The sequence below is a fragment of the Oncorhynchus nerka genome, linkage group LG15, assembly GCF_034236695.1.
Source record: "Oncorhynchus nerka isolate Pitt River linkage group LG15, Oner_Uvic_2.0, whole genome shotgun sequence".
NCBI lineage: Eukaryota > Metazoa > Chordata > Actinopteri > Salmoniformes > Salmonidae > Oncorhynchus > Oncorhynchus nerka.
In genome coordinates this window covers 88,230,638-88,243,364 of record NC_088410.1, presented here as the reverse complement: position 1 = coordinate 88,243,364, position 12,727 = coordinate 88,230,638, and the positions used below count along the sequence as shown (strand labels likewise).

The 12,727-nt window shown below is 43.6% G+C and overlaps 1 protein-coding gene across 2 annotated transcripts in view; it reads right to left on the bottom strand.

The window, feature by feature from the left end:
• The window catches only part of LOC115143482 (chemokine-like protein TAFA-2), a 165,427-nt gene that overhangs the window by 23,360 nt on the left and 129,340 nt on the right, over positions 1–12,727 (bottom strand). Inside the window, exon 4 of one of the 2 annotated variants that reach the window (XM_065000810.1) lies at positions 9,120–9,257. In XM_065000810.1, the coding sequence (XP_064856882.1) occupies positions 9,121–9,257 (137 nt within the window). In that variant the 3' untranslated portion in view covers position 9,120. The remainder of the gene's footprint in view (positions 1–9,119; positions 9,258–12,727) is intronic. The other variant, XM_029683949.2, reaches the window with a different exon arrangement.

Genomic DNA, 12,727 nt, shown 5'->3' with positions numbered 1-12,727 from the left:
CTTTTCACTGCTTTAGCACACTCTGCCAACCCGGATGTTCTAGCTGTGTCTGAATCCTGGCTTAGGAAGACCACCAAAAATTCAGAAATTTTAATTCCAAACTACAACATTTTCAGACAAGATAGAACTGCTAAAGGGGGCGGTGTTGCAATCTACTGCAAAGATAGCCTGCAGAGTTCTGTCCTACTATCCAGGTCTGTACCCAAACAATTTGAACTTCTACTTTTAAAAATCCACCTCTCTAAAAACAAGTCTCTCACCGTTGCCGCCTGCTATAGACCACCCTCTGCTCCCAGCTGTGCTCTGGACACCATATGTGAACTGATTGCCCCCATCTATCTTCAGAGCTCGTGCTGCTAGGCGACCTAAACTGGAACATGCTTAACACCCCAGCCATCCTACAATCTAAACTTGATGCCCTCAATCTCACACAAATTATCAATGAACCTACCAGGTACCCCCAAAGCCTTAAACACGGGCACCCTCATAGATATCATCCTAACCAACTTCCCCTCTAAATACACCTCTGCTGTCTTCAACCAAGATCTCAGCGATCACTGCCTCATTGCCTGCATCCGTAATGGGTCAGCGGTCAAACGACCTCCACTCATCACTGTAAAACGCTCCCTGAAACACTTCAGCGAGCAGGCCTTTCTAATCGACCTGGCCGGGGTGTCCTGGAAGGATATTGATCTCATCCCGTCAGTAGAGGATGCCTGGATATTTTTAAAAATGCCTTCCTAACAATCTTAAATAAACATGCCCCATTCAAGAAAATTAGAACCAGGAACAGATATAGCCCTTGGTTCTCCCCAGACCTGACTGCCCTTAACCAACACAAAAACATCCTATGGCGTTCTGCATTAGCATCGAACAGCCCCGTGATATGCAGCTGTTCAGGGAAGCTAGAAACCGTTATACACAGGCAGTTAGAAAAGCCAAGGCTAGCTTTTTCAAGCAGAAATTTGCTTCCTGCAACACTAACTCTAAAAAGTTCTGGGACACTGTAAAGTCCATGGAGAATAAGAACACCTCCTCCCAGCTGCCCACTGCACTGAAGATAGGAAACACTGTCACCACTGATAAATCCACCATAATTGAGAATTTCAATAAGCATTTTTCTACGGCTGGCCATGCTTTCCACCTGGCAACTCCTACCCCGGTCAACAGCACTGCACCCCCAACAGCAACTCGCCCAAGCCTTCCCCATTTCTCCTTCTCCCAAATCCATTCAGCTGAAGTTCTGAAAGAGCTGAAAAATCTGGACCCCTACAAATCAGCCGGGCTAGACAATCTGGACCCTTTCTTTCTAAAATTATCTGCCGAAATTGTTGCCACCCCTATTACTAGCCTGTTCAACCTCTCTTTCTTGTCATCTGAGATTCCCAAAGATTGGAAAGCAGCTGCGGTCATCCCCCTCTTCAAAGGGGGACACTCTTGACCCAAACTGCTACAGACCTATATCTATCCTACCATGCCTTTCTAAGGTCTTGAAAGCCAAGTCAACAAACAGATTACCGACCATTTCGAATCTCACCATACCTTCTCTGCTATGCAATCTGGTTTCAGAGCTGGTCATGGGTGCACCTCAGCCACGCTCAAGGTCCTAAACGATATCTTAACCGCCATCGATAAGAAACATTACTGTGCAGCCGTATTCATTGATCTGGCCAAGGCTTTCGACTCTGTCAACCACCACATCCTTATCGGCAGACTCGACAGCCTTGGTTTCTCAAATGATTGCCTCGCCTGGTTCACCAACTACTTCTCTGATAGAGTTCAGTGTGTCAAATCGGAGGGTCTGCTGTCCGGACCTCTGGCAGTCTCTATGGGGGTGCCACAGGGTTCAATTCTTGGACCGACTCTCTTCTCTGTATACATCAATGATGTTGCTCTTGCTGCTGGTGAGTCTCTGATCCACCTCTACGCAGACGACACCATTCTGTATACTTCCGGCCCTTCTTTGGACACTGTGTTAACAACCCTCCAGGCAAGCTTCAATGCCATACAACTCTCCTTCCGTGGCCTCCAATTGCTCTTAAATACAAGTAAAACTAAATGCATGCTCTTCAACCGATCGCTACCTGCACCTACCCGCCTGTCCAACATCACTACTCTGGACGGCTCTGACTTAGAATACGTGGACAACTACAAATACTTAGGTGTCTGGTTAGACTGTAAACTCTCCTTCCAGACCCATATCAAACATCTCCAATCCAAAGTTAAATCTAGAATTGGCTTCCTATTTCGCAACAAAGCATCCTTCACTCATGCTGCCAAACATACCCTTGTAAAATTGACCATCCTACCAATCCTCGACTTTGGCGATGTCATTTACAAAATAGCCTCCAATACCCTACTCAACAAATTGGATGCAGTCTATCACAGTGCTATCCGTTTTGTCACCAAAGCCCCATATACTACCCACCATTGCGACCTGTACGCTCTCGTTGGCTGGCCCTCGCTTCATACTCGTCGCCAAACCCACTGGCTCCATGTCATCTACAAGACCCTGCTAGGTAAAGTCCCCCTTATCTCAGCTCGCTGGTCACCATAGCATCTCCCACCTGTAGCACACGCTCCAGCAGGTATATCTCTCTAGTCACCCCCAAAACCAATTCTTTCTTTGGCCGCCTCTCCTTCCAGTTCTCTGCTGCCAATGACTGGAACGAACTACAAAAATCTCTTAAATTGGAAACACTTATCTCCCTCACTAGCTTTAAACACCAACTGTCAGAGCATCTTACAGATTACTGCACCTGTACATAGCCCACCTATAATTTAGCCCAAACAACTACCTCTTTCCTAACTGTATTTAATTTATTTATTTATTTTGCTCCTTTGCACCCCATTATTTTTATTTCTACTTTGCACATTCTTCCATTGCAATACTACCATTCCAGTGTTTTACTTGCTATATTGTATTTACTTTGCCACCATGGCCTTTTTTGCCTTTACCTCCCTTCTCACCTAATTTGCTCACATTGTATATAGACTTGTTTTTTTTTACTGTATTATTGACTGTATGTTTGTTTTACCCCATGTGTAACTCTGTGTCGTTGTATGTGTCGAACTGCTTTGCTTTATCTTGGCCAGGTCGCAATTGTAAATGAGAACTTGTTCTCAACTTGCTTACCTGGTTAAATAAAGGTGAAATAAATAAAATAAAAAAAATGGTGTTAAATGCTGAGCTGTAGTCGATGAACAGCATTCTCACATAGGTATTCCTCTTGTCCAGATGGGTTAGGGCAGTGTGCAGTGTGGTTGAGATTGCATCGTCTGTGGACTATTTGGGCGGTAAGCAAATTGGAGTGGGTCTAGGGTGTCAGGTAGGGTGGAGGTGATGTGGTCCTTGACTAGTCTCTCAAAGTACTTCATGATGACGGAAGTGAGTGCTACGGGGCGGTAGTCGTTTAGCTCAGTTACCGTAGCTTTCTTGGGACAATGGTGGCCCTCTTGAAGCATGTGGGAACATCAGACTGGGATAAGGGTTGATTGAATATGTCCATAAACACACCAGCCAGCTGGTCTGCGCATGCTCTGAGGGCGCGGCTGGGGATGCCGTCTGGGCCTGCAGCCTTGCGAGGGTTAACACGTTTAAATGTTTTACTCACCTCGGCTGCAGTGAAGGAGAGTCTGCAGGTTCTGGTTGCGGGCCGTGTCAGTGGCACTGTATTGTCCTCAAAGCGGGCAAAAAAGTTATTTAGTCTGCCTGGGAGCAAGACATCCTGGTCCGTGACGGGGCTGGTTTTCTTTTTGTAATCCGTGATTGACTGTAGACCCTGCCACATACCTCTTGTGTCTGAGCCGTTGAATTCTGACTCTACTTTGTCGCTATACTGACGCTTAGCTTGTTTTATTGCCTTTCGAAGGGAATAGATACACTGTTTGTATTCGGTCATGTTTCCGGTCACCTTTCCCTGGTTAAAAGCAGTGGTTCGCGCTTTCAGTTTCACGCGAATGCTGCCATCAATCCACGGTTTCTGGTTTGGGAAAGTTTTAATCGTTGCTATGGGAACAACATCATCAATGCACTTTCTAATTAACTCGCTCACCGAATCAGCGTATTCGTCAATGTTGTTGTTGGACGCAATGCGGAACATATCCCAGTCCACGTGACCGAAGCAGTCTTGGAGTGTGGAATCAGATTGGTCGGACCAGCGTTGAACCTGAACGCGGGAGCTTCTTGTTTCTGTTTGTAGGCAGGGAGCAACAAAATGGAGTCATGGTCAACTTTTCTGAAAGGAGGGCGGAGAGGGCTTTATATGCGTCGTGGCAGTTAGAATAGCAATGATCCAAGGTTTTACCAGCCCAGGTTGCGGAATCGATATGCTCATATAATTTAGGGAGTCTTGTTTTCAGATTAGCCTTGTTAAAATCCCCAGCTACAATGAATGCAGCCTCAGGATATGTGGTTTCCAGTTTGCAAAGAGTCAAATAAAGTTTGTTCAGGGCAATCGATGTGTCTGCTTGGGGGGGGGGGGAATATATACGGCTGTGATTATAATCGAAGAGAATTCCCTTGGTAGATAATGCAGACAACATTTGATTGTGAGGAATTCTAAGTCAGGTGAACAGAAGGACTTGAGTTCCTGTATGTTGTTGTCACACCACGTCTCGTTAATCAAAAGGCATACGCCCCCACCCCTCTTCTTACCAGAAAGATGTTTGTTTCTGTTGGCACGATACGTGAAGAAACCAGCTGGCTGCACCGATTCCTTTAGCGTCTCTCGAGTGAGCCATGTTTCCGTGAAGCAAAGAACATTACAGTCTCTGATGTCCCTCTGGAATGCTACCCTTGCTCGGATTTCATCGACCTTGTTGTCAAGAGACTGGACATTGGCGAGTAGTATGCTAGGGAGTGGTGCGCGATGTGCCCGTTTCCGGAGCCTGACCAGAAGACCGCTATGTTTCCCTCTTTTACGACGTCTTTGTTTTGGGTCGCAGGCTGGGATCCATTCCGTTGTCCTGGGTGGAAGGCAAAACACAGGATCCGCTTCGGGAAAGTCATATTCCTGGTTGTACTGATGATGAGTTGACGTTGCTCTTATATTTAGTAGTTCTTCCCGACTGTATGTAATGAAACCTAAGATTACCTGGGGTACCAATGTAAGAAATAACACGTAAAAAAAAAAAAAAAACTGCATAGTTTCCTAGGAACGCGAAGCGAGGCGGCCATCTCCTAATTCAGTGATATTTATTCCCATAGTAATTCGTTATGGATCCAATAACTAAATAAACTTTGGCATTTTGAAAGATTATTTTTATAATTATTTTATAATTATTTTATTAACGAAAGCATAAAGATGCCATTGTTGGTTACATTGTTTTAGATTAAACGTGCAGACTGGCACTAAAAACAGTGGGAACGATTCCCTAGTCAGCGCCATTATTAGTGCAATGCCCCTTAAAGTGTTGCTATGTGCTACCCACTGTGGTGGGGTGGGGATCCACCATTCGGGAGCCATGACCAATATGACCAAAATACACTACTGTTCAAAAGTTTGGGGTCACTTAGAAATGTCCTTGTTTTTGAAAGAAAAGCTCATTTTTTTGTCCATTAAAATAACATCAGAAATACAGTGTAGACATTGCTAATGTTCTAAATGACTATTGTAGTGGAATGGAATTCTAATTCTATTCTAATGGAATATCTACATAGGCGTACAGAGGCCCATTATCAGCAACCATCACTCCTGTGTTCCAATGGCACGTTGTGTTAGCTAATCCAAGTTTATAATTTTAAAAGGCTAATTGATCATTAGAAAACCCTTTTGCAATTATGTTAGCACAGCTGAAAACTGTTGTTCTGATTAAAGAAGAAATAAAACTGGCCTTCATTAGACTAGTTGAGTATCTGGAGCATCAGCATTTGTGGGTTTGATTACAGGCCAGAAACAAAAAACTTTCTATTGTCTATTCTCGTTCTGAGAAATTAAGGCTATTCCATGCGAGAAATTGCCAAGAAACTAAAGATCTCGTACAACACTGTGTACTACTCCCTTCACAGAACAGCACAAACTGGCCCTAACCAGAATAGAAAGAGGAGTGGGTGGCCCCAGTGCACAACTGAGCAAGAGGACAGGTATGTCAGTTTGAGAAATGGATGCCTCACAAGTTCTCAACTGTCAGCTTCATTAACCCTTCAGTTGTCTTAAGGGTCAAAAATGACCTGCCACTTTAACAGCAGAGAAATCCCCCCTAAATTATATATTTTCAACTTGAAATTGTATGACTTTTCCTAGAGTGACCCCAACATTTGAAAAAGTGAAACATTTATTCACATTTCCTTGAAAGCTGTACACCACCAGGGTACAAAGACTGTCTTAGGGTCATTTTTGACCCTGCAGTCATAAAATAATTTACACACCACATAAACCAAAGACACACACACATGCACACAATGATCAATTGAGATTGTGTGTGCTACTGATTGAACTCAGACAAAACTAAAACTTATTTGTGCAGCATCTCCCCTCCACGACCCCACACAGGACTCAAGTTCACAGACAATAAAAACAACTTCAGACAAATAAACAACATTTCAGGCAAAATAAACAAAAGGGTTTTCTAATGATCAGCTTTTTAAAATGATAGACGTGGATTAGCTAACACAACGTGCCATTGGAACACAGGAGAATATTTGCTGATAAGGGCCTCTGTACGCCTATGTAGATATTGCTTTAAAAAATCTGCCGTTTCCATCTACAATAGTCATTTACAACATTAACAATGTCTACACTGTATTTCTGATCAATTTTATGTTATTTTAATGGACAAAAAATGTGATTTAATTTCAAAAACAAGGACGTTTCTAAGTGACCCCAAGTCAATAAACAGATCACTGACCATTTTGAATCCCACCGTATCTTCTCCGCTGTGCAATCCGGTTTCCGAGCTGGTCACGGGTCCACCTCAGCCATGCTCAAGGTACTAAACAATATCAGAACCACTATCAATAAAAGACAGTACTGTGCAGCCGTCTTCATCGACCTGGCCAAGGCTTTCGACTCTGTCAATCACCGCATTCTTATCGGCAGACTCAACAGCCTTGGTTTCTCAAATGACTGCCTCGCCTGGTTCACCAACTACTTCGCAGAGTTCAGTGATTCAAATCGGAGGGCCTGTTGTACGAACCTCTGGCAGTTTCTATGGGGGTACCACAGGGTTCAAATCTCGGTCTGACTCTTTTCTCTGTATATATCAACGATGTCACTCTTGCTGTGGGTGATTCCGTGATCCAGACGATACCATTCATCTGGCCCTTCTTTGGACACTGTGTTAACAAACCTCCAAACGAGCTTCAATGCCATACAACACTCCTTCCGTGGCCTCCAACTGCTCTTAAATGCTAGTAAAACTAAATGCATGCTTTTTAACCGTTCGCTGCCCGCACCCACCCCACTAGCATCACTACTCTGGACGGTTCCGAATGAGAATATGTGGACAACTACAAATAACTAGGTGTCTGGCTAGACTGTAAACTCTCCTTCCAGACTCATATTAAACATCTCCAATCCAAAATTACATCTAGAATTGGCTTCCTATTTTGCAACAAAGCCTCCTTCACTCACGCCGCAAAACATACCCTCGTAAAACTGACTATCCTACCGATCCTCAACTTCGGCAATGTAATCTACAAAATAGCCTCCGACACTCTACTCAGCAAATTGGATGCAGACTATCACAGTGCCATCTGTTTTGACACCAAAGCCCCATACACCACCCACCACTGCGACCTGTATGCTCTCGTCGGCTGGCCCTCGCTACATATTCGTCGCCAGACCCTCTGGCTCTAGGTCATCTATAAGTCTATGCTAGGTAAAGCTCTGCCTTATCTCAGCTCACTGGTCACGATATCAACACCCACCCGTAGCACGCGCTCCTGCAGGTATATTTCACTGGTCATCCCCAAAGCCAACACCTAATTTGGCCACCTTTCCTTCCATTTCTCTGCTGCCAATGTCTGGAACGAACTGCAAAAATCGCTGAAGCTGGAGACTAATATTCCCCACACTAACTTTTAACATCAGATATCTGAGCAGCTAACCGACTGCTGCAGCTGTAAATAGCCCATCCAATCTACCTACCTCATCCCCATATTGATTTTAAAGTACCTTTCTGCTCTTTTGCACACCAGTATATTTACTTGCACATCATCATCTGCACATCTATCACTCCAGTGTAAATTTGCTACTATGGCCTATTTATTACCTTACCTCCTCATGCCATTTGCACACACTATCTTTTTTTCTATTGTGTTATTGACATGTTTATTCCATGTGTAACTCTGTGTTGTTTGTGTCGCACTGCTTTGCTTTATCTTGGCCAGGTCGCAGTTGTAAATGAGAACTTGTTCTCAACTAGCCTACCTCGTTAAATAAAGGTGAAATAAAAACATTGGTGCAAAGAAACTAAATGCAGATCTACCCAACTCTGAGGAGACCGAAGAGATTTCCACAGGTAGCCATTCCTGAATTAAGGCCATTCCCTTAATTATGTGAGGCACTGGATCTAGGACCCCTGGGTGTACTTGGCCTATCCACAGGCATTACATTAGAAGGTAAATCAGGGGTATTCTGGGCAGTGCACATTTCAGTTGGTGGTACAGTAACCGAAAAAGGTTGGGAATCACTAGTGGAAGGTATGGCTGGAGTTTTTGTAAGAGAGCTTTATAGATAAAATAAATCATTGAATTGACCTACATAACTTCAAAGAGAGTCAGCCTACTTTCTGTAAAGAATGCAGTGACAAGTACTGCACCTATCACCCTTAATAAAACGGTGTGTTACGTAATACGTGATAAGTGGCTAAGTTTGCGTGTGTGGGTCTCTCACTGCAACCTCTAGATACTCCTCCTTCAATATACACATATTTGACAGTATCTCAGCAGAATTGAGCCTTTTTGATCATATGCACTTTGAATGTATTGGTCCTGACAGGTACAGACACACAACCAGTAGGTGACTACAGTTGGCTAAGTAGAGGACCAATCAACACCTTTACTTACTGAAGATTCTACGTCATGGTGGACTTTAGAAGAAACAAAATTGTGTGTGTGTGTGTGTGTGTACGTTTGTGTGTGTGTGTGTAACAGTACATGTGATGCATTTGCTTACATTATGCACCCACCTTCGTCGTCTTCACTTTGTTGCCCGTACTGCAGCTCCAGCCTTTCAGATCAGGCAAAACTTTACACTCCTCCCCATCCATACATGGATGCATCTGACACCACCATTTCTGGGCAACTATGGAAGCTGCAAGAGGCAATGAGAGAGGGACACAAGTGATTAGTGTGCCCTTTACAAGTCAGTGAAAAGATACATCCACTAGTAGACTGCAGTAACAGTAACAACTGAACCAACAAAAGTATGTCTGTTTCTACAAACATGTCAATAAAAGTGAATGGAAGGTATTTTGATACACGACTGACAGTACAGTAGTGAGATCCTCCATGACTGACAGTACAGTAGTGAGATCCTCCATGACTGACAGTACAGTAGTGAGAGATCCTCCATGACTGACAGTACAGTAGTGAGAGGTACTCCATGAATGACTGTAGAGTAGTGAGATCCCCCATGACTGACAGTACAGTAGTGAGAGGTACTCCATGAATGACAGTAGAGTAGAGAGAGATCCTCCATGACTGACAGTACAGTAGTGAGAGGTACTCCATGAATGACAGTAGAGTAGAGAGAGATCCTCCATGACTGACAGTACAGTAGTGAGATATACTCCATGAATGACAGTAGAGTAGAGAGAGATCCTCCATGACTGACAGTAGAGTAGAGAGAGATCCTCCATGAATGACAGTACAGTAGTGAGATATACTTCATGAATGACAGTAGAGTAGAGAGAGATCCTCCATGACTGACAGTAGAGTAGAGAGAGATCCTCCATGAATGACAGTACAGTAGTGAGATATACTCCATGAATGACAGTAGAGTAGAGAGAGATCCTCCATGACTGACAGTAGAGTAGAGAGAGATCCTCCATGACTGACAGTAGAGTAGAGAGAGATCCTCCATGACTGACAGTAGAGTAGTGAGATCCTCCATGAATGACAGTAGAGTAGTGAGATCCTCCATGACTGACAGTAGAGTAGTGAATTCCTCCATGACTGACAGTAAAGTAGTGAGATAATCCATGACTTGACAGTAGAGTAGAGAGAGATCCTCCATGACTGACAGTAAAGTAGTGAGATCCTCCATGACTGACAGTACAATAGAGAGATCCTCTATGACTGACAGTACAGTAGTGAGAGATACTCCATGACTGACAGTAGAGTACTGAGATCCTCCATGACTGACAGTAGAGTAGAGAGAGATCCTGCATGACTGACAGTAGAGAAGAGAGAGATCATCCATGACTGACAGTACAATAGTGAGATCCTCTATGACTGACAGTATAGTAGTGAGAGATACTCCATGACTGACAGAGTAGTGAGATCCTCCATGACTGACAGTAAAGAAGTGAGATCCTCCATGACTGACAGTAGAGTAGAGGGAGATCCTCCATGACTGACAGGAGAGAGAGATCCTCCACGACTGACAGTAGAGAAGTGAGGTCCTCCATGACTGACAATAGAGTAGAGAGAGATCTTCCATGAATGACAGTAGAGTAGTGAGATCCTCCATGACTGACAGTAGAGTAGAGAGATCCTCCATGACTGACAATGGAGTAGAAAGAGATCCTCCATGACTGACAGTAGAGAAGTGAGGTCCTCCATGACTGACAATAGAGTAGAGAGAGATCTTCCATGAATGACAGTAGAGTAGTGAGATCCTCCATGACTGACAGTAGAGTAGAGAGAGATCCTCCATGACTGACAGTAGAGTAGAGAGAGATCCTGCATGACTGACAGTAGAGAAGAGAGAGATCATCCATGACTGACAGTACAATAGTGAGATCCTCTATGACTGACAGTACAGTAGTGAGAGATACTCCATGCCTGACATAGTAGTGAGATCCTCCATGACTGACAGTAAAGAAGTGAGATCCTCCATGATTGACAGTAGAGTAGAGGGAGATCCTCCATGACTGACAGAAGAGAGCGATCCTCCACGACTGACAGTAGAGAAGTGAGGTCCTCCATGACTGACAATAGAGATCCTCCACAACTGACAATGGAGTAGAGAGAGATCCTCCATGACTGACAATAGAGTAGAGAGAGATCTTCCATGACTGACAATAGAGTAGAGAGAGATCCTCCATGACTGACAGTAGAGTAGTAAGATCCTCCATGACTGACAGTAGAGTAGAGATCCTCCATGACTGACAGTAGAGTAGAGATCCTCCATGACTGACAGTAGAGTAGAGAGAGATCCTCCATGACTGACAGTAGAGTAGAGAGAGATCCTCCATGACTGACAGTAGAGTAGTGAGATCCTCCGTGACTGACAGTAGAGTAGAGAGAGATCCTCCATGACTGACAGTAGAGTAGAGAGAGATCCTCCATGACTGACAGTAGAGTAGAGAGATCCTCCATGACTGACAGTAGAGTAGTGAGATCCTCCATGACTGACAGTACAGAAGTGAGGTCCTCCATGAATGATAGTACAGTTTTTATTTTTTTTATTTAACCTTTATTTAACCAGGTAGGCTAGTTGAGAATAAGTTCTCATTTACAACTGTGTCGTGTCTTTACTATCATTAACTGAAGACTTATAGTTTTTATCAAAGATTCTCTTTAATTAGTATTACGCGATTAGACTGATTAATCATGTAACCGTAATTACTAGGAAGTCGGGGGAACCAAGGAAAAATATTCAGATTACAAAGTTATCATTTCCTAAAATAACTTTTCAGATATTTTATCTGATCAATGAGTATTCAAATTAATTAATTATTTACTTTACCTCACGTTAGTCTCATTCCAAACGCCATAAATTGTTGGTCTACACAAACCCAGTCTTCACTATGAGTCATCCATACATCAATTGTCTTAAATAATTTCTTTATTACTAACTAAGTAATTCACAGAAATGCATAAACAAACAAACAAACAAGGTAAATGTGGTTACATGAAATGATAGGAGAATGTTCCCTAGTGGGCTAAACCGGCATGGCGGCTTGTTAGACAAAAGGGGAAGTGGGGGTCGACTAAGAAGTCACTACAGAGTGATAATTGTAACAATTGAAATGCTAATCCTTTACACATGAACGCTCACTCATTCGGGAACAATTGCAATGAATATATATATATATTTACGCTCAGTGTGTCGTCTTGATCGCTGGTGAAAAGTTTGTTTCTTTTGTAGAATTGTCCGTCTCTCTCCCTCTGTCGTGGTTATAGTGGTTAGTTCAGAGTGACATTCATTCGTTTCGTTATAGAGTGGATGTTTCGGCGGTTGTCGTTCTCATAATTCCCTACGGGAGAGTGCAGATGCTCTCCGCGCACTTGGCAGGGATTGCCTTGACAAAATCGTCAAAAACTTCCACCTCTTTGACCCCGTTCCCGGGAAAGCCAAACGACACTGGTTCTGCGACTCGCAAACATGATAGCGCTTTGGCTAACAATATCAGACAAGCTCGAAATGAACATCCACAAGCCTACTATCACCGGCTTCGTTCAGCTTAATTTGGTATGCTCACTGAAACCGGAATGGAAGATCTATTACCATTTAAACAACTGTTCCTGTCAAACATGTCTCCCAACTTCATTAACTACTTGGGCCCTACTGCCCACGTTGGGTTGCCAATCTCGATGCTCCGAAAACTTGCAAGC